Genomic DNA, 19990 nt, shown 5'->3' on the forward strand with positions numbered 1-19990 from the left:
TTACATTGCCACCAACAGTGTAGGAGGGTGCCCGTCTCTCCACACCCTCGCCAGCATCTATAGTCTTTTGATTTGTTCATTTTAGCGACTCTGACTGGTGTGAAGTGGTATCTCAGTGTGGTTTTGATTTGTATTTCCCTGATGATGAGTGACACTGAGCATCATTTCATGTGCCTGTTGGCCATCTGGATGTCCTCTTTGGAGAAGTGTCTATTCAGGTCTTCTGCCCATTTCTTCACTGGATCATTCATTTTTTGTGTATGTTGTTCAGTGAGCTCCTTGCTATTCCAAAAAATAGAAATGGAAGGAAGACTACCAGACTCATTCTATGAGGCACATATCACTCTTATTCCTAAGCCAGGCAGAGACCCAATGAAAAAAGAGAATTACAGGCCAATATCCTTAATGAATACAGATGCAAAAATACTCAACAAGATACTAGCAAATCGAATTCAACAGCATATAAAAAGTATTATACTTTATGATCAAGTGAGATTTATTCCTGGGTTACAAGGCTGGTTCAACATTCACAAATCCATTAATGTGATACACCACATCAACAAAACAAAAGACAAAAATCATATGATCCTGTCGATAGATGCTGTCATTTTTGAGGGCTGATTTGTGACCCAGCATGTGATCTGTTCTGGAGAACGTTCTGTGTGCACTCAAAAAGAATGTGTGTTCTGCTGCTTTAGGATGGAATGTTCCGAACTTATCTGTTAAGTCTGGTTCAGTGTCTCATTCAAAGCCACTGTTTCCTTGTTGATTTTTCTGCTCAGATAATCTGTTAAAGTCCTCTATTATTATTGTATTATTATTGACGCTTGTTAGTAATTGATTTAAGTATTTGGGAGCATAAATATGTCCATGTTGGGGGCATAAATATTTACAATTGTAAGGTCATCTTGTTGGATAGACCCCTTTATTGTGAGATAGGGACTTTCTTCATCTCTTGTTGCAGTCTTTTTTTAAAAGTCTGGTTTGGCTTTCTTTTGGCATCCATTACCATGATAGATGGTTCTCCATCCCCTCACTTTCAGTTTGCTAATGTTTTTATTGTTTTGTTTGTTTTCTCTTGTTTTTTGTTTTTTTGTTTTTTTGTTTTCAATCCATTCCGATACCCTATGTCTTTTGACTGGCGCATTCAGTCCATTTACATTCAGGGTGATTATTGAAAGATATGAGTTTAGTGCCATTGCATTATCTGTAAAGTTGGTGTTTTGGTAATGTTCTCTCTTCCTTTCTAGTCTTTGTGGCTTTTGGTCTTTTTCTCCCCCCACTCAAAGAGTCCCCCTTAGTATATCCCGCAGGACTGGTTTAGTGGTCACGAACCCCATTAACTTCTGTTTGTCTGGGAGACTTTATCTCTCCTTTCATTCTGAATGACAGCCTTGCTGGATAAAGTATTCTTGGCTGCATATTTTCCCCCTTCAGCATGTTGAATATATCCTGAAATTGTCTTCTGGCCTGCCAAGTTTCTGTAGACAGATCTGAAGTGAACTTGAGGTCTTCTCTTGTAGGTTAAGGACTCTTCCCAACTCCCTGGATGCTTGCAGGATTCTCTCTTGTGTATTTTGTAAAATTGACTATGATAGGCCTTAGTGATGGCTAGTTTTTGTTGAATTTGATGAGAGTTATCTGTGCTTCTTGGATTTTGATGTCTTCATACTTCTTCAGATTAGGAAAGTTTTTAGTTATAATTTGCTCAAATAAACCTTCTGACCCCTTTTCTCTCCATCTTCTTGGACTCCTATGATTCAAGTATTAGTCTGTTCTAATAAGTCACTGAGTCTACCTTTGTGATTCATTACCTTTGTTTCCCTCTTCTTTTAGCTTATTTTCCATAATTTTATCTTCTTTATCACTAATTTGTTCCTCTACTTCATCCCCACTCACTGTTATGGTATCCATTTGGGTTTGCAACTTGGTTAAAGTATTTTTAATTTCAGCTTGACTTGATTTAATTCCTTTATCTCTGCCATAAAGGATTGTCTAGTGTCTTCTACACTTTTTTTCAAGCTCAGCTAGAATCCTTGTAATTGTTGTCCTAAATTCTAGGTTAGACATCTTACTTATATCTGTATTGATTAAATTTCTGGCTTCTCATTTTGGAGGGATAAAAGAAAAAAAATTTTTAATTAAATTTAATTTTAAAAATTAAAAAATAATAAATGAAGATAGATCCTAAGTGTGGTTTGGTCTGCATGGTAAGAAAAGCTTGATAGGAAAAAGAAAATGAAGGTAAAAAATTTTTTTTAGAAAAGTTTGCTCTTTCTGTGTCCAAGAAAAAGCAAAAACAGAAACAGAAATAAAAAAGTCCCAAAAGAAGGTAGATCCTGTTTCCTTTAGAGCTGAAACTTTGCAGCAGTTTATAGTCATAGACTTAGTGTGTGAAAGGGGTTTGTTCTGGTCTTCTGCGGGGTTGGGAGGGGCGGGGGACTGCTGCTCTGATTGTCAGGCCATCTTGCCCTAGTTGAGATCTGTTTGGAGGGTGCACAGGGCAGGGCTAAGTGAAATGGCTCCATTCTCTATTTGGTAGCGGTGTTTAGCTCACTGCGGTGGATCAGAGTTAGGGAGCAAGGGATGAAGATGGCTTCACTCTGCTATCTAGTCTCCAGACTGGGAAATTCAAGTTCACACCCTTACAGACACACGACCAATCCTCCACTTGTGTCTCCTGCTTCCGTCAGCTCCCTGCTTTCCCTGCTCTATCCTAGCTGTCCACCTACCAGACAGCACCTCCCTCCAGAGTTTTATATCAAGCATGGCTATATGTCAGAAACCCACACCTCAGAGACCAGCCCCCTCTACTCAGACCCGTGCTAATCCTCTGGGGAAGGATCTGGCTGCACTGTGGCAGAAGCCACCTTGTCCCAGGAAACAGTTGTGTGATCCCACAGTGGCTGTGGCTTGGAGTTTATGGTAAGGTGCCAGGTTCACTGCCCTTAGCTAGAGTCTGGTGCATATACTGGTGAACGAGCTGCTTGATGGGGCCCACCTGGGCTTGCCTGCGGAGAGGTCCTCTGGCCTCCACCACGTGCGCTCCAAGCAGTGGACCTGCTTCTCCCTGGGTGACCCAGGGGATCATCAGACGACGCTGCCCACTCCCCTGTCTTGAGCACCACCAAGCGCTGACGTCTGAAACTTCAGACTCTGTGTTACACTGTTTATAGAAAACTGGTGGTATTGAAACCCTCTCCTTTCCCCCCACCAATGGTTTTGGGGGACAGTTTTCTTGTGCAATCCCCTGTGCCTGTTTTCATTTTTTTCCCCCTTCACTCTTAACTCAGCTCTCTGTGATCAGGGATCCTTCCCGACTGCAGCACCCACTGGCTCTTTTCTCCCACAAATCAACGCTCCACAGTTCCTGACTTTTTTTGTGTTTGTAGACCTTTGTATTTTTTGTTTGTACCTTTTTTCTGTTTTTTTTTTTTCTGTAAGTAGATGTGCAATCTTGTTCTCTAAGACTTCCAGTCAGTTTCTTGGGTGTTTAGAATGATTTGCTATTTATCTAGCAATCGGGGGAGGAAGCAAGTTTAGGGTCTCCCTAAACTTCTGCCATCTTAACCCTCTCTTCAGAGAAGTTTGATTTCCAGGAAGTTTCCTCCTATTTTAAGTTTACTGAGAGTTTTAATTATGATTGGGTGATGGATTTTGTCAAATGCTTTCTGTGCACCTGACCATATGTCTCCCCACCAACCCGTTTTGTGTCTTATGATGAATGACATTGCTATTCAAATGTTAAACCAGTTTTACATTACCAGGTAAAGTGTTATTTTATAGATATATTTTGTTCTTTAAATCTTCTGTTGGACTCTATTTGTTGCAATTTTGTGAATTTTTGTGTCTTTGTTCCTGATGGACATTGGAATGTTTCTGTAATCTTTGGCTGCTTTTGGTATAATATTGTCCTCAAGAAATAAACATTCCATCCTCTGTCAGCTCTAAGATTTATTTTTTTTTAAGAATTCTCACTATTATTCCTTTGGGAGAATTCACAGGAAAGGCATCTGGGCCTAGAGTTTTCTTTGTGAGAAGGTTTTTAACTGTAAACTCAATTTCTTGAGCGCTATTTGAATGATCTGATTTTGTGTGACCTTCAGTAGCTTGTATCATTTCATCTAACATGTTGAATGTTTTGGTAATAAGTTTTTCACAACATTCCCCTGTGTTTTAAATGTCTCTAAGATTTGCTGTGATGACTCGATTTCATTACTCATCTTGGTACCGTGTTATCTTTTTTCCTTAACCAATTGGGGTAGAGGTTCAATTTGAGTCATTTTCTGAAAGAATTAGCTTTGAATTCATCAATTTTTCTATTATTTTACTGTTTTGTATGAATTATTGTTTTTATCCTTATTTCTTCCTCTGCTTGCTTAGTGTGTAGTTTGCTCTTCTTTTTCTAAATTCTTAGGTGGAAGACTCAAGATTGTGCTTCTCTCATAACTTAATGCTATAAAGTTTTTCTAAGCCCTGTGGTAGCTGCGTTCCACAAACTTTGATAAATTTTTAAATTTCTGTTCAATTTTTAAAAAAATGTTTCCCTATTTTTGAGAAAGAGAGACACAGAGCATGAGCAGGGGAGGGGCAGAGAGAGAGGGAGACACAGAATCTGAAGCAGGCTCCAGGCTCTGAGCTGTCAGCACAGAGCTCGACGCGGGCTCGAACTCACAGACCCCGAAATAATGACCTGAGCTGAAGTCAGACGCTCAAGCGACTGAGCCCCCAGGCGCCCCTTAAATTTTTATTCAAAGTATTTACTAATTTGTGGTTTATCCCTCGATCTATGAATTATTTACCTAAAATTCTTTTTTTAATGTTTATTTTTGAGGGAGAATGTGTGAACAGGGAAGGGGAGAGAGAGAGGGAGACAGAGAATCCCAAGCAGGCTCCATGTTGTCAGCACTGATCCCAATGCAGGGGTCAAACGCATGGAATGTGAGATCAGGACCTGAGCCTAAAATCAATAGTGGGATGCTTAACTGATTGAGCCACCCTGCTGCCCTTATGAATTATTTACAAGTCTGTTATTTTCTAAATATTTGTGCATTTTCCTGATATCTTTCATTTCTTTCCAGTTTGGTAATCAGAGAACAGTTTGGATGATTTCAGTTATCTTACATTATTTAGTTTTATGGTCTGGACTATGGTCTCTCATAATGAGAATTCCATGGTGCTGCTGCTGGGTGGGGGTAATCCGACACTAAGTTGGGCTGATGGTGCTATATACACCTGCTCTGGGGGTGTTTGTTCTATCCATTACTCAGAGAGAAGTGATGGAATCACTGATGACAATTGTAAATTCATCTGTTTCTCCCTCAGTTTCTATCAGTTTCTGCTTCCTATACTTTGAGGTTCTATTATTAGGTATATAATTGTTGAAAATGGAATGACATTAAAAAATTTTTTTTCATGTTTATTATTTCTGAAAGAGACAGAGCATGCATGGGGGAGGGGTAGAGAGAGGGAGAGAAAAGGGAGACGCAGAATCTGAAGCAGGCTCCAAGCTCTGAGCTGTCAGCACAGAGCCCAATACAGGGTCCGAACCCATGACCTGAGCCGAAATTGGACACTTAAAGGACTGAGCCACCCAGGCACCCCATAAAGGAATGTCTTCTTAATGAATTATCATTATAGTATATTTCTTGAAAGTCTACTTTGTGATGTAAATATGGCCTCTGTGGTTTTCTTTTCAGTCTTTACATAGTAGTATCTATTTTTAAATTGGGTTTCAATGGACAGATGTGGTTTGATCCTGTTTTTCCTATAAAATCTGATCATCTGACTTTTCTTAGTCAGCATGTTTGTTTACATTTGCTATAATAACTGATATGGCTGGCATTAAGTCTATCATTTGACTTATCCCTCCTCCTTTTAACTTTCCCCACTTTCCCTGCCCTGTTTTGGATTGAATGCTTCATGATCCCATTTCCCCACAACTGAGATTAGTTGTCATTCTGTTTGATTTTTTAAAATTGATTTTTATGGATTTATCTAGGATAGTGGTTCTCAAAGCGCCTTCCAGGGTCCATGAGGCCCTTTCAGTGAGTTTGTGAAGTCAGAGCTATTTGATAGACGCTACTTTTAGGAGTGGCTTAATAAATCTGCCAGCTTTCAGCTGCGTTTGAAATACAATGAGGCAGACAAGAAGAATAGAGAGAAAAGGTTTGGGAGGAAATAAACAGTCTCAGTGACCTGTGGGGCAAGCGCAATTGGAATCACAGAGGAATAAGGTGGCGGGGGTGGGGGGCAAAAGAGATTTGAAAAAATGATAGTCGAAATCGTTCCATACAGACCCAGATCCAAAAAACGTTAACGAGCTTCGTCCAGACTGAAAGGACCACCTCTCCACTGTACTGCATCATAACCCCTATTCCTATCACGGAAGCTGTAATGCTTTTTAATGCACACTAAAGTCTCCCCACACCCAGTGTGCACAACTTTATTATAGAATAATGCAAGGCACATAATCAATACTTGATAGAACAAGTGTTCTTAAATGCTGAGTGCATCACAAATTTTGCTTGTTTTGTCTCAAAAATATAACTGATGCTTCTTTTTCAAAATATGTCAATATATCAATTGATTTGAGTGCCTAAAATCTATTTAGATGATAGTGCACATGCACTGGACCCCATGTTTAGCATGAAAAAGGAATACATTTAAAATCAGCTCTCAAATGGAAGTTTATATTGTATCCAGCTTGCATTGAATGTCGTACTGTTCTGTTAACACTTTATTTAAAAACAAACAACTTCCTTTGAAGTTGTGTTTGAAAGCAATTTACCTGGCTTGCAAATTTACTGGTAGGATCAGCTGAAATAAACACACCATCTTTATCCTTTTGAAATCCATTGTGAGACCAATAGGCCAGGTCAAAAGTAAATGTTTTCCTGTGTTCTGGATTCTTAGGGTCTTGTATGGTTGTGGTGGTTCTGGAATGCATGGAAATCACACATTTGCTCCCAGAATTCTTCTCTCTCTATGGTCAGATCACAAATTCAGTCAGTCATTGTGGTTTTTCTCTGTCATTCAAGTTGTTTTATAAGTCTTCATACACACCTTGTAAGAAATTAAGCCAGGAACTTACCATTTATTCATTTTGTTATCTGTTGTATTTTTTTTTTAACATTGGCAAAGTGTTTTTATTATAAACGCCATTTGAACTCGTGAATTTAAATAAGTGCAGGTCACAGTCCTGATTTTGAGAAAGGGGCTGTTCCCTGTGTTGTTCTTCTTAGCAGCTGTTATGACAGTGACTCTTAAAGGCAGGATTTTTGAACGTCTGGTCTCTAGTCATTCATTTTCTGAGAGGAGCCGATCTCACACCCAACTACACGAATGGTGGTAACGATAGCAACAGAGCTTTGCTGTTTACTCCCCAGTGAAACTGGTGGGAATTAGTAAAGAAAAAGTGAAAATGGAAAAACCACCATTTCGACTCTGGGAATGGTCCTGAGGGCAAACAGCCAGTGACAAAACAACTATTCAAGGAACTGTGTCCAAGTTGTTAGGGTGGAGCCTGGTATTTGGCAAGACTAGGCCCTTCCTCTCCCTGCCATCTCCCCCAGGGGGAGACCCCGCTGCAGAGCCCTGATCTCGAGGCTCCCTCTGTCCCCAGATCTGAGGCTTTCTTCCTACTGGGAGCAGGATAGGAGCATCCCACATCCGGCCCCTGTGTGCCTGTTGCCGAGGCTCTCGGTGGGAGGGGGGTGCCTGTGCGTGCAGGGGCGCTGCACTTTGGGAGCGTCATGCTGGGAACACCAGGGTGCTGGCTGTCCTCCGCCTGGCCTGGCGTGGAGGTTCCATGCAAGAGGGGATCGGGTTGCTGTTCCACATTCATCACGTGCTGTGGGCAGCTTGGCTTGTTCCCACCCCCAAACCCAGAGCCTGGGGTTCGACATCCTGCTGGCCGGCGGGGGGGGGGGGGGGTACAGAAACTCCTCTCTTCTCAAAGGTGACCTGATTTTCCCGCTTACAGAAGCTTGACCCTAAGGACACTCAGGAACAGAAGTTGTAATGGAAGGAGACTAGGAGGAGGTCTGTTTGGGTCGTGGTTAAATTACAGGCCCTTGACTTTGCAGAGGGGGCGGGGTGGGATGCAGGGGGTGCCGGGCAAGATGACAGCTGGGAGGAGCCCAGCTGGAGTCATGAAAAGTATCAGTCACTGATCTCAGAAACGGTTCCTTTTAAAGGAACCTGAGAATCCTTGGCCCAGTCCAAAGTCAGGAATATTTACTAGGTGTTTTTTTTGTACTTCTAGCTCTTATATTTGGGTCTTTGGTCCATTTTGTGTTCATTTTCGTACATGGCGGGTAAGGGTCCAAATTCATTTTTTGGACATAGCTATCAAGGTTTTCAGGACCATTTCTTGCCAAGGCTGTTCTCTCCCCATTTTGGCAGCCTTGTTGAAAATCAGGTGGCCGTGGGGGCCTGGGATGGTTTCTAGACTCTCCATTTCATCACATTAATCTGTAGGCCTTGGTCACTGCTGTCTTTATATCCATAGAGCCATCTACTTACTTATCTGCCTGGCTGCTGAAATCCTTTCTGTGACACAGATGAATGCTAAGGGACAGGAAACAATGGACACAAACTGAAGTGTGCAGAACAACAGTGAACACTGGCAGCCCGGAGAGGAGAGGCAGCAGGTCGTACAGGGTCCAGGCAGGAAAGAAGACCTGCTCTAAAGTCTCCATCAAGTTCACGGTATGCACTGCACACCAGTTCTTACCATCCTGTAACACCCTTTGCGCGTTGCCCCGTCTAGCAACCCCTGTCCAAACCTTACTTGTTCTCCGGGTCATCCTAACGCTTCTATCTCCAGTTTTCACAGCCATCCGGGTAGAATGAACTAGACCTGATCTCTCTCTGGGGGCCAGGTTGTTTGCCTTCCCACGATGGGACACAACTACCACCAGTCATTTACTCACATGTGACCGTGAGCTTTGTATCCTGTCTTTAGCACAGCATTTGACCCACAGCAGTCAGAAGTGTGCTGAGTGGGCCAACTGTTCAGACTTATCTTCAAACTTACCCAACGCTGTGACCATCAGGGTTTGCTGCAGGGCCCAGAGCACGTAGCAGCTCTTAGTGTTGTAGGAACACAGCTGAATGGCCAGTTGTAGTGAGTTATATAAATACATGTACCCGTAAATCACTTAAAAGCCATAGAATTCATTCCGAACCAGCAACCTGCTTGCTTATGATGTGCTATTACTGAGGAGGGAGAAGTACATTTACTAGAAACGGCACACGTCTGTAGTCCCCACTCTGCACTGGTTTAAAAAATTATGAACTTGACAGTACATACGTTTCTCTCAAGTTTTTATTGAGCTACTTGTGCAAAGGAACGAAATTACGTGTTTACTGAGTTCTGTTCCGATCTCTAAATTACTCATTTGAACAAATTCATTTAAATCTTCCATAAAAGACAAGCAGCTTACACATTTGATCACGGTCATTAAAAAGTTAATAAAACAAGTCATAGTCAAAATGTCAACAAGTCACTGACCTGACTGAAAGGTCGCACACGCACCGCGACGGTCACACTGTCCACACTTGGCACGGGTATATTCACCAGGTTCCCGTCACTCATGTCAGTTATTTGGTAGAAAAATAAGGTAGAAAGTGCACCGCTTAGGCTTCACGCTGAAACATTAAAAGCTGAGCCGACGAAAGCGGTTTGTTTCTAGACAATCAATTATTCATGGTCCATTCATTACACACGATCAGTGACCGGTTATGAATTATTTTACAGCACTTACTTATTGATGAGTGTCATGGCCCACATCAAGTGTCCCCACTTCATTGCACAGTCATCCTGCAGAGGACAGTGTCCTGGTCCTTTCCCCCTCCCCCCCTTCTACTCCCGCTCTTTGCCTGCCCTCAATCGTCTGTGCCTGAGGTCCGAGGAAAATGTGTCGTTTTAAAACCTGAATGGTAAGGGATTTCTGAAATTTCATAGCAAGCTCCTTCACAGCGAGGATATTATAGAAAAATTTGTGCCGACCCACCATGCTATTGCCAGTGAGTCCACGCAGGGCACGCCCATGAAACGTCTTGTCTCACGTTCCCCTTTCTCAAACCTTTCCAGAAGTTGCTAGTGAGCAGTGAACCGGTCAACCTAACCTGGATAATTAGTCTCTGAATAATTAAGAGACTGTGAAGACAAATAGCCTTGAAGCTTGCTGAACAAGGAATGCCAACGTTGTATTGAACCGATGCATTACTTGGAAAATCACTCATTTGAGGTAGAGTATAAAGAATTTGTTAGACTACAAAAAACGTGGCAGAACGACATGCCCATAATTCGATTTCAACATAGTAGTAACAAGCAAAAAAAAATACATTTTTTGATTAGAAATCTCAATCATAGAAGCAAAGTGCATAAATTATAAAACAGCAACTTTGAAAAAGCATCAATAGTTCTTCAATTATCCTTTTGAAGACTGGCCTGACACCATTAAATGTAGAGAAAGACATGGGACCAGTGCCTCCCAGCATTAGAAAATCAGTATTAAAACAGAAGTCACCTCTCAAAAATCTAACAGACACAAACTACCGTCAAGTATACGCTTTATTTAACATTCCAATAATAGGCCGTATTTACATACTGTATAAATGTATGGTCTTCATATAAAATAGAAAAAACTGGACTAAAAGAATCACACTCCTTATGGAGTTACTTTGCTTACTGAAGAGCTTCTGTCTACAAAAATTTACAGTCATTTATACAAATCATTTCCCTCCAAATTAGATGATTTCAGTAATCCACACAATTCTGATGACTCTACAAATTGGGGTACATTAAAAACTTCAGAAACAACAATTACAGCAGTTTTCTGCGTAAAACTTGCTTTGGAAACGAAGACCGTTTCTTCCTGCTCCTTCCCAGGCCTCTCGCTGGGAGGGTGGGACCTTTTCGAGGCTTGTTCTTTCCGTCGTCAGTCGGGCTTCCCAGAGGAGAAATCAGCCTGATCTTCACTGGAGGAGGGGACCAGGGGTCTTCCTCTTTGTTTCTGAAAACAACCAAACAACCGCAGTGAGAACAAACACACTGGAATAGAAAACAGAATCCTTTCCCCAGTGGTGGCCGGAAAAAAGTCTCAAGCAGGGATGCACTTTCCTGGGGCTTTGGTTTCAGAAGAGAAGGGACGACTGGCATGAAGTGACTGGCATGAAGTAACGGCGGGTGGGGGGTGGGGGGGGGATGGGATAAAGGCCCACGTGACGTGGAGGCAGGAAGAGCCCAGCAGGCCCATGAACCCCCCGCCCCCGACCCAGACTCCTGTCTAAGTGTCCCGCCTGTGCGACAGAGCCAACTGCCACGGACTATTAATTACGGCCCCAAATCTCAGTAGGCCGGTTTTTAAAGTAAGATGAAATGGATTGTTTTGAACTTTTATGAAAGTCAACCGTGCCTCAGCACAAATCTGGAGAACGCCCCCCATGAATGAAGTCTTATCGCCATTAGTAAAACAACTGCAAGATTTTTAAGTTTCTAATCATTTTTACTATTGTTACCTACATTTACTAAGGACAGGGGGACACATCCCACCCCCCCACTCCCAGAACAGAGGACCCAATGGGGACTGACCTGCCCCACAGCCCTGCTTTCAAGGACCAGCGGGCTCGCACTGCCCCACGGAGACAGCCCTGCCGCCTCCCCCCACGGTGAGACCCAGGAACCGCCAGGAGCCCGGCGCACAGACGCCCCTAAGAATTACCCTTTTCTGAAGACTCTTCTCAAATCGAATTCACAAAACAAAATGGATAAAAATTACTGTGTAAAACGGGTCAGACCTGCTTGCTTGTCTGGTCTTTGCAGTCCTGGGTGTTTTCACCTTTTGCTTTCCCACGGTTTCTGTTGATTGGGTATTAGCTTTCTGTGAGTTACAAGTTTGAAGAGAGAAATCCTTAGTAATTACTAAGTATTTGCAATCTGAATTGAATCGTTCTATCCTGAATCAAGAAATCCCACCAAATAGTGCTAATGGTTTTTTTTTTAATGTTTATTTTTGAGAGAAATTGAGTGGGGAAGGGGCAGAGAGAGAGGGAAACAGGATCCGAACGAAGCCGGCTCCAGGCTCTGCACTGACAGCGGAGAGCCCGACACTCAGCTCGAACCCACAAACTGTGAAACCGCGACCTGGGCTGAAGTCTGACGCTTAAGTGACTGAGCCACCCCAGAGTCCCCTCCCCCCTCCCCCGCCCCATGGATTCCTTTTATTTTCAGCAGGAACTCTGGTCCTTCCAGGCCGCTCCTCCTCCCCGTCCATCCTATTTGTCTCCAGGGCACACATTTCCTCCTCAGCTGCCCCTCCTGAGACCCAGGCGCTCAGCATCCCAGGAAGGAACGGCCCCCCAGGGACTCCTTTTCCTTCCCAGCACTCATTTCATCCTTCCTTCAGTGTGCACGCGGCCGTGGAGCAGTGTGTGAGGAGCCCCGACACCTGTCCCCCGAGCCTCTGCGGTCCCCGGTGCTCCCTTCCAGGACGGCCTGCTTCCTTCACCTTCTGCCTAGAGGGCTACTTGGGTATCAAAGCTTCTCAGCACCCTGTGAAATGATCACGTGTGCTTTAGCCTCTTCACTCGAACTGAGCTCCTGGAAGACCAGGCATCTGCCCGAGTGATCTCCGTGGGCGTCTCTGGCCTTGCACAGTAACTGGTCGGGGCAGATCATTCAAGAAACGCTTATGAATTAATGCTGCTAAGTAGTCTAGTCCATGAACTCTTTTAGGGTTTTGTGCAGTCCGGTGATTAGACAATTCTGAAACCCTGTCCCTCCAAGTGTGGTCTGTGGATGACACCCCAGGCGTTCAGGGACCTGTATTTTAGATAAACACATCCGGAGAATTCTGTCGAGACACTATAAGTGAAAAGCTTCTCCCCTAGTAGGTAATCTAAGCTGCAGCTGCCAGTAACACGCCATCCGCGACCCGTCCCCGAGGTGTCCGAGGGCGGGGCCCCCAAAGTGCAGAGAAGGCAATCGAGGGCTTTCAGTATGTCTGCTCTTTTAATGGTTTTTCTAAGTTAATTTTTTGAGAGAGCGAGCAAGCAAATGGAGATGCAGAGAGTGGGAGACAGAATCCCAAGAAGGCTCTGTGTCTGTGAGCACAGAGTCGGACGTGGGGCTCAAAGTCACAAACTGTGACATAATGACCTGAGCAGAAGTCCAGAGTCAGACGCTTAACCGACTGAGCCCCCCCAAGTGCCCCAAATGTCTGCTCTTTTAAGAGTGTTTAGGAAACACTTAAAAAAGTAAAGAGCATGGTTTTTTTTTTTCTTTTTTCAGAGAGAGAATGAGTGGGGTAGGGGGTGGGGGCAGAGGGAGAGACAGAGACAGAGAATCTTAAGCAGGCTCCTGACGCAGGGCTCGATCCCACGACCCTGGGATCATGCCCTGAGCTGATATCAAGATTTGACACTCCACCCTCTGAGCCACCCAGGTGCCCCAAGAGCACGTTTAAACAAGCGTACAAACGAATAAAATGCACTTCTTACCAGTTCGTCTCCAAGTCTGGATGTATTGGATGCGTTTTTCTGCCTGGTCCGTAAAGTAGGCGGTGAGAAGACAAACTGGGGAGATAAATCTGAAACTAACTCTTGGAGCTGTGCCGGGGCCTCTATCTTTTTAGCTGCAGAAAGGCGGGGAAGAAAAACAAACACTGAAATCCAGGTCCACGCATATGGATCTCGAGATCTATTTTTTTTTTTCTTTCTAAAAGCGTGGAACAGAGCGCATGCACTGGAAAGATGTAAACATTTCCAAGCCTGGAAAACACTAGTGGGGACACGGTGGCCAAGTGAGGAGAGACAAACACAAGGAAAAACCTCCACACCATTTGGGTAACCCGGCGTGTAGAGATTTAATGCCCCAAACTAAATAGTGCTACTATATAAAAATAAAATTTAAGAAGCAAACTCAGAACTATTATCCTGCGAGTTTTCATCGTTACTGCTCCTCATATGTTCTCGGGAAGGAAAACATCCACCTTCTGTGTCCCCTGAGCTAGTTTCCTTCAAAATCCCTACTATTCCAGAGACGATGTTTTTATTTACAAAGGTAATTTTATTTTCAAAGAGACTCAAAACTTCTTTTCTTCCAGATCATTCCGAGCCAGTGGTTCTGGTCAAAGGAACAACAGAAAAGTTCATGTCATGAAGGGACAAAAGAAGCAGAGAAAGTAACTAATAGAGGAAAAAACAGGCAGAATGGAAATGTTCCATGGATAAATAAAAATGGTTTAGTTCAGAATTGGTCCAGAACATGTGATTAAAAACATCACAGATGTCCTCTCAGATTTATTTTTACCACCACAGCTCCATATCAAAGATGGGCTAGATCCCAGCTTCTGCATCAGAATAAGCTCTCTGGGCTCAGTGTCTATAAAATGGACTCACAGTACCAGGACCACGGAGTTGCTGTGGAGACGACAAGATTAGGAGAGAGTATGGGGCGCCCGGCATGTGCTTTGTAGAGGTCTGCCTTTGTCACAGGCTCACGGCTTTCAGAATTACACAAACCATAAAGTTAAGATTCTCAAAGTCTAGTTCAATGTTATTTCCTACTGGGACCTTACCTACTGGGACCATCAAGACTTCTGTACGACATCAAACTCTGCTTTTAAAGCCTAGGGTTCTTACAAAGAAAACAGAGGTGAGGTCAAAAGTCCAAGTTCTCTCTGCTGCCTGCTGATGAGGGGCAGAAATGGCAACAGCTGGGGTTGCTGGTGGTCACCTTCCCCTTGTGACACTGAAAAGAAACGGATCCATGTTCTTTCCAGGAAATGAAAACATTGTCTTCCTCTTTCTAGGCCAACCGAAGCCACAGCGTGTCGGCCTTTCCAAAGACAAGCTCAGGCTCCTCACCTCCGGTTCCCCCCGCAGCACAGAGGACTCCATGAGGAACTACACACCCACACCAGCAGGTGCAGAGGTGTGCAGCCGCCACCGCACCTTCCACGTGCTATCAGCCGCACAAACCTCGGTTCCACCTCTCGGCATGTTAGCTCCTCGCCCATCTCTCCCCAGCGCTCCTCACGGAGTTCCAAAGTGCTCGCTGCCAAGCCAGGGCCGGGCTGGCACGCGGCTCTAACAACCCGGAGCAGCCAGCAGGAGGTGGCCACTTATCCGGAGGGGGCTCCATGACCCTGAACTGAGTCTCCTACCACAGCCTCCCCGGGCTGTGGCGGGAAGCAGCGCAGCCACTGAACTGGCCAGGTCCGGCCTCGGGCGGATGGCGTGCCTGTCAGTATCTGCTGCCAGCTACAGAAATGAGCCCGCATCTCCTGAAATGCCAAGCTCCATGTCCTGACCAACGAAACCCTTCGAACTACATTTGGAGGTGGCGTCTGACAGGTTTCAATTAAATTGAGGACATTCTGCACGTTCTCCCTGCACTTCCTATCCCTCCCTGAAGAGCTTTCGAAATACGACTGAGGTCAGCACGGGGGACAGAGGCAAGGGGTGGGGGGTGGGGGGTGGGGGGCTCAGAAGGATGGCCTGAGCCTCCCAGGGCGGGGGGGGGGGGGGGGGGGGGGGGGGGGTTTAGCAGAATACACAGCTCTACACACCAGGCTGCTGGGCTTCAAACAAACTATACCTCCAAGTGAGTGGAAGAGACCGCGGATGCGGGCTGTCGGTCCTCTCCAGGACTATTTGCTAGTCTCCTACTGCAGGCGTGCATTTGTTATAGGAGTCATAGTTAATAGGTCTATGGAGGATGACTGTAAAGGCAACAAATCGGGAATTACTGCGATCTCTGCCATCTGTAGAACAACACGCAATCTCCTTGTGGGCTACACTGTGCTAAGCCCCGAGGAAGGCATGAAAGACTTGTGTTAACGACCTCCGCTCCCCGCACTGCTGACTCTGGAACCTGACTTCTAATGGAGCAGCTCAGTCACGTGAGCTGCGATGGGCTTTCGGAGCAAAGTAGTGCCTTCGCCCCTTTCCTAACACCAGGAAACTGCACTACACAGCACCACAGAATCAAAGATCTAAGTTTTTTAAACCTTAGCGGGGACAGAGGAGACCTCCTACAACCACAAATTATTTTTATTTATTTTATTAATGTTTGAGAAAAAGGAGGGGGGAGACTGAGGATCCAGAAAGAGGAGGGGAGAGACTGAGGATGTGAAGCGGACTCGGCACTGGCAGCACAGAGCCCAACATGAGGCTTCAACTAAGAAAATCTGAGATCATGACCTGAGCCAAAGTCAGATGCTTAACAATGAGCCACCCAGGCACCCCAACCACAAATTAGTTTTTTAAAGATTCTTTCTTTACTTTGAGAGAGCGAGCAAGCATGGGGGCAGAGAGGGAGAGAGAGAAAATCCCAAGCAGACTCCATGCTGTCAGCACAGAGCCCGACACGGGGCCCAAACCCACGATCTGTGAGATCATGACCTGAGCTGAAGTCAGATGCTCAACCAACCAAGCCACCCAGGCGCCCCTGAAAAGGTTTAAATAAAGACAACAATGAAGTTACCTACTTCACTTACTAGTCCCTGAGCCGCTTTGCTGAAATTCACCTCTTAAACCTGAAGTAGACAACCCCTTCTGTCACATTTGGAAACTACGCCTGCACCAGGTCTGTTCGGCCACAGCAGCCTACCTTTTCTTCATGATTTTTTAGACCCTTGTTCTTTAAAAAAAATTTTTTTTATGTCTATTGTGAGAGACAGAGAGTAACCAGGGGAGGGGCAGAGAGAGAGGGAGACACACAATCTGAAGCAGGTTCCAGGCTCCGAGCTGTCAGCACAGAGCCCGACATGGGGCTTGAACCCATGACCGTGAGATCATGATGAGCCAAAGTCAGATGCTCAAGCGACCGAGCCACCCAGGTGCCCCTAGACCCTCTTTCTTAAGTGCCTGCTTCACTGAAAAATTCCCCCTCCAAATCTTAACAGCACAGATACATTGTAGTCTTTGCTCTTCCACAAAGACCTGTGCTCTAGACATAAAGAATAAGAGGCTTTGGGAAGGTATGTGCCAAACCAACTGAACAGTGTGATCGTGAGCTCGCGAGAGGCAATGAGGCAGGATGGACAGGCTGCTGAGCCAAGTGGGGGCAACCGGAAGCACGCACTCGGGTAATCTGTGTCCTAAGTGATGAGATGTTACCACTCCTTCCCCTCCCTCCAAACAATCTGAAGCTGCAGATACAGCAGGGGGTCCTGAGCCAGATGCGGCAGCACTTAGGTGAAAAATGCTGATTCTATGTGGGGAGAAATTAAGTCACTTAGGGAAGAATGACAGAGAGGATACTATTCTAAAAAAATGAAACCCGTGACAAGGGCATTACAGGATTTAAAGAGTCCTACTGGACCAGAAAATTCTTGAATCTAAAGATAAACCTGGAAATAGAAAATCTTTAAGTTTTACTATTAAAAGATCAAGACTATTTTCTTCTTTAGAATGGGGAGGGCTTCTTTATGACTACGAGTCATTTTCAGGTAATTGATCAAATTTGATCAATAGCTGATCAAAATTTCATCATAATCAATTACAGTCTTAAATGGAATTGAACTGTGCTGAAAACAGAAGGCATCGCCTGCAATGAAAACCGTGCTTGGAGTAGAAGTAAAAGTACCTTTCTCTTTCCGTGGAGCCTTTGACACAGGCGGAGAGAAGACAAACTCCACCTCCGGCCCCGGGAGGCCTGGCAGGGAGACGGCCTTGCTGGCCCTAGTCCTCTTGCCACGCGCGGAGCCGGTCACGGTGGCCGCAGCAGGCCCTCTGGCTTCCGGGTCACCTGGTTCTTTCAGGTCTTCAGCCGTGCGTTTTTCTGGTACTGAGCGTGACGCACGTGTGTGGCTTTGATTTTCGGTCCTGTTGGTGAACTTTCTCTCCACGCCCCTCTTGGTGGCGAGCTGCTCCGCTGGCGCCAGAACAGACCCTGGCCCAGCTGGCTTCCCCGAGTTGGCCTCACAGCTGCTGGCCAGAGTGCTCTTGGCGGCCCTCCTCTGGCGGCTGGGGGTCTGCGCCTTATTGGGACTCCTCACCTCCTTGGCGGCCTTGGAGCCCACATCTCCAGGTGGATTTTTTCTCGGTCGACCTCGTTTCCTAGGCTGCTCCGATTCGGTCTCAAGAGCCAGCTGGGATGCGTTCAGTTGAGAGTCTTCCAGAACACCCAGTGTGCTGACTTCTCTCTTCTTAGCCTTTCTGTTGTGCTGGACAGGCACCACCTCATCAACGCACATGGGATCTGGCGTGAATCCTGCACTCCCAGAAGCCCCTGCGTCGGCACCTTTCTGTTTTCTGGAGCTTCTGACAGAACGTGTTGCTTTCCTCGCACTCCCATCTTCGTGGACAGCCGTTTCCACACTGGCGGCATTTTCCACCCCTTCTTTAAGTCTTCTAGGCGTCTTTATGGTGACAGGCGGAAGCTTGCTTTCTCCACCTTGCTTATGCTCTGTATTTTCAGAAGCCCCGATTTTAGCACTTCTCAGTTTTCTGGTGCTTCCGCCAGAACGTGCTGCTTTACTAACTTTTACATCCATTTCCTCACTGTCGTCATTTTCCACCGCTTTTTTATTTCTTCTGGGGGTCTTTCTGGTGACGGATGAAAGCTGGGATTCTTTAGCTGCTGACACCTGCAGCAAAGACGATGCTACCATCCCAAGTCTGCCATCTGCGGGGGCCAGTCGCTCCGGGGCCACAGGACCATCACTTTCTAAGGTGCTTTGAGCATCTTCTTTCCTCTTCCGTCCTTTCCGCAGAGTACCTGAATCTGCAGGCCTCTGCTGGTTCTGAGATGCTCCTCTGATGTCGGAGCAGGCACTTTCAGAAGCCCCCGACAGGTCTTCTGTCCTCCTCGCTCGCCTCCTGACCGAAAGCCCCCGGGTGTTGGGGGTGGCAACAGCCTCGGACTCCTCCTGTTGAGCTGGTCTGACGATCGGGTTTGGGACATGCTGTCCTCTCCTACGCGTTCTGGAGGAAATCATGTCACGCACCTGGCTCGAGTTTATGGTCACTGTACTCGTTTCCTGATCAGTCTTCGACAGAGACAGGACTACCTTGTCGGGGCATATTACCTTCTGTTTTATTAAAGGTATGTTTTCGTGAGTGGATGGTGGGTCCATTGTACCGGAAGTAATTTCTTTACTTCTTGTGTCTTTAATCACATCTAACAAGTTTTCTGCGATTGCTACTTGAATGGGTTCAGGCACATATGGTAACGCCTCCACCTGCTGGGATTCCCGGTCACTTGCGGTGACAGATGGGGAATCTGCGGCATGTCTGTGACCACCATTCTCTCCGCCGCAGCCATGTTCCTCCTCCACTGCTATGTTTGCTGCTTTGGCGAACACATTAGATGCCACAGAATCACCTGCCTCAAACTCTCCTTCTTCACCTTCCAGTATCAAGGTAAAGTTGCTCTGGGCCCCAAAAAGTTCCCCATCTACTTCCGCAATGTCACACTCCACGGAGTCTTTATTATCTGGTAAGTCACCGAACTGCTGCTCAATGGTATCAAAATTATACTGGAGCTTAAGGGTCCCTGAGGGATACAACTCATTAAATGAAAGATTGCTAGCCTTGCGTCCTGAATCTTGAACTCCAAGTTTTTCATGTTCAATCACCTAAAATGAATTAAAGATAAGAGACGGGTTAAAGGATTTTAACGCATTTATTTTAACCTAAAGCACAAAGTCTTTAAAAAATCATCTCACCACCCTGGGTGTATAACTACAAAACATAAATGACATTTGATATGGCCTATGCTTATTGGGTTTACTTTATAAAATATCATTTAAGCAAGCAGACATTATTACTCAGTCAAAATAACTAGACAGAAAAAGATTGAGATTCTGAATGGAATTAAAATAGAAATTCCACATTACCCTAGCTAAACAAAGACAGTCTTTATAAAACCTTGAAAATTATCACGGTGCTAACAATAGTTGTAAGAAGAATTTAAAGGAATTATTCTGTTCTCACCCGAGGAAAAAAAAATTAACTGGAGAAAAAGAAACAA

General features: G+C 45.2%; 2 protein-coding genes across 5 annotated transcripts in view; both read right to left on the reverse strand.

Annotated features, from left to right (window-relative positions):
- Nucleotides 1-9601, reverse strand: part of LOC115287065 (kinesin-like protein KIF28P) — a 78759-nt gene extending 69158 nt beyond the window's left edge. The window contains exons 1-2 of the mRNA XM_029933343.1: nucleotides 9518-9601; nucleotides 6791-6985 (exon numbers count right to left, since the gene is read on the reverse strand). Coding sequence (XP_029789203.1) covers nucleotides 6791-6985; nucleotides 9518-9601 — 279 coding nt within the window. The remainder of the gene's footprint in view (nucleotides 1-6790; nucleotides 6986-9517) is intronic.
- AHCTF1 (AT-hook containing transcription factor 1) overlaps nucleotides 9314-19990 on the reverse strand; it is a 72669-nt gene continuing 61992 nt past the window's right edge. For 2 of the 4 annotated variants that reach the window (XM_029934869.1, XM_029934870.1), the window contains exons 33-36: nucleotides 17603-19595; nucleotides 13510-13643; nucleotides 11809-11891; nucleotides 9314-11024 (exon numbers count right to left, since the gene is read on the reverse strand). In XM_029934869.1, the coding sequence (XP_029790729.1) occupies nucleotides 10835-11024; nucleotides 11809-11891; nucleotides 13510-13643; nucleotides 17603-19595 (2400 nt within the window). In that variant the 3' untranslated portion in view covers nucleotides 9314-10834. Of the gene's footprint in view, nucleotides 11025-11808; nucleotides 11892-12225; nucleotides 12833-13509; nucleotides 13644-17602; nucleotides 19596-19990 lie in introns of those variants that run through there. The other 2 variants (XM_029934873.1, XM_029934871.1) reach the window with 2 other exon arrangements.

The sequence above is a fragment of the Suricata suricatta genome, chromosome 3, assembly GCF_006229205.1.
Source record: "Suricata suricatta isolate VVHF042 chromosome 3, meerkat_22Aug2017_6uvM2_HiC, whole genome shotgun sequence".
NCBI classification, from domain to species: Eukaryota; Metazoa; Chordata; class Mammalia; order Carnivora; family Herpestidae; genus Suricata; species Suricata suricatta.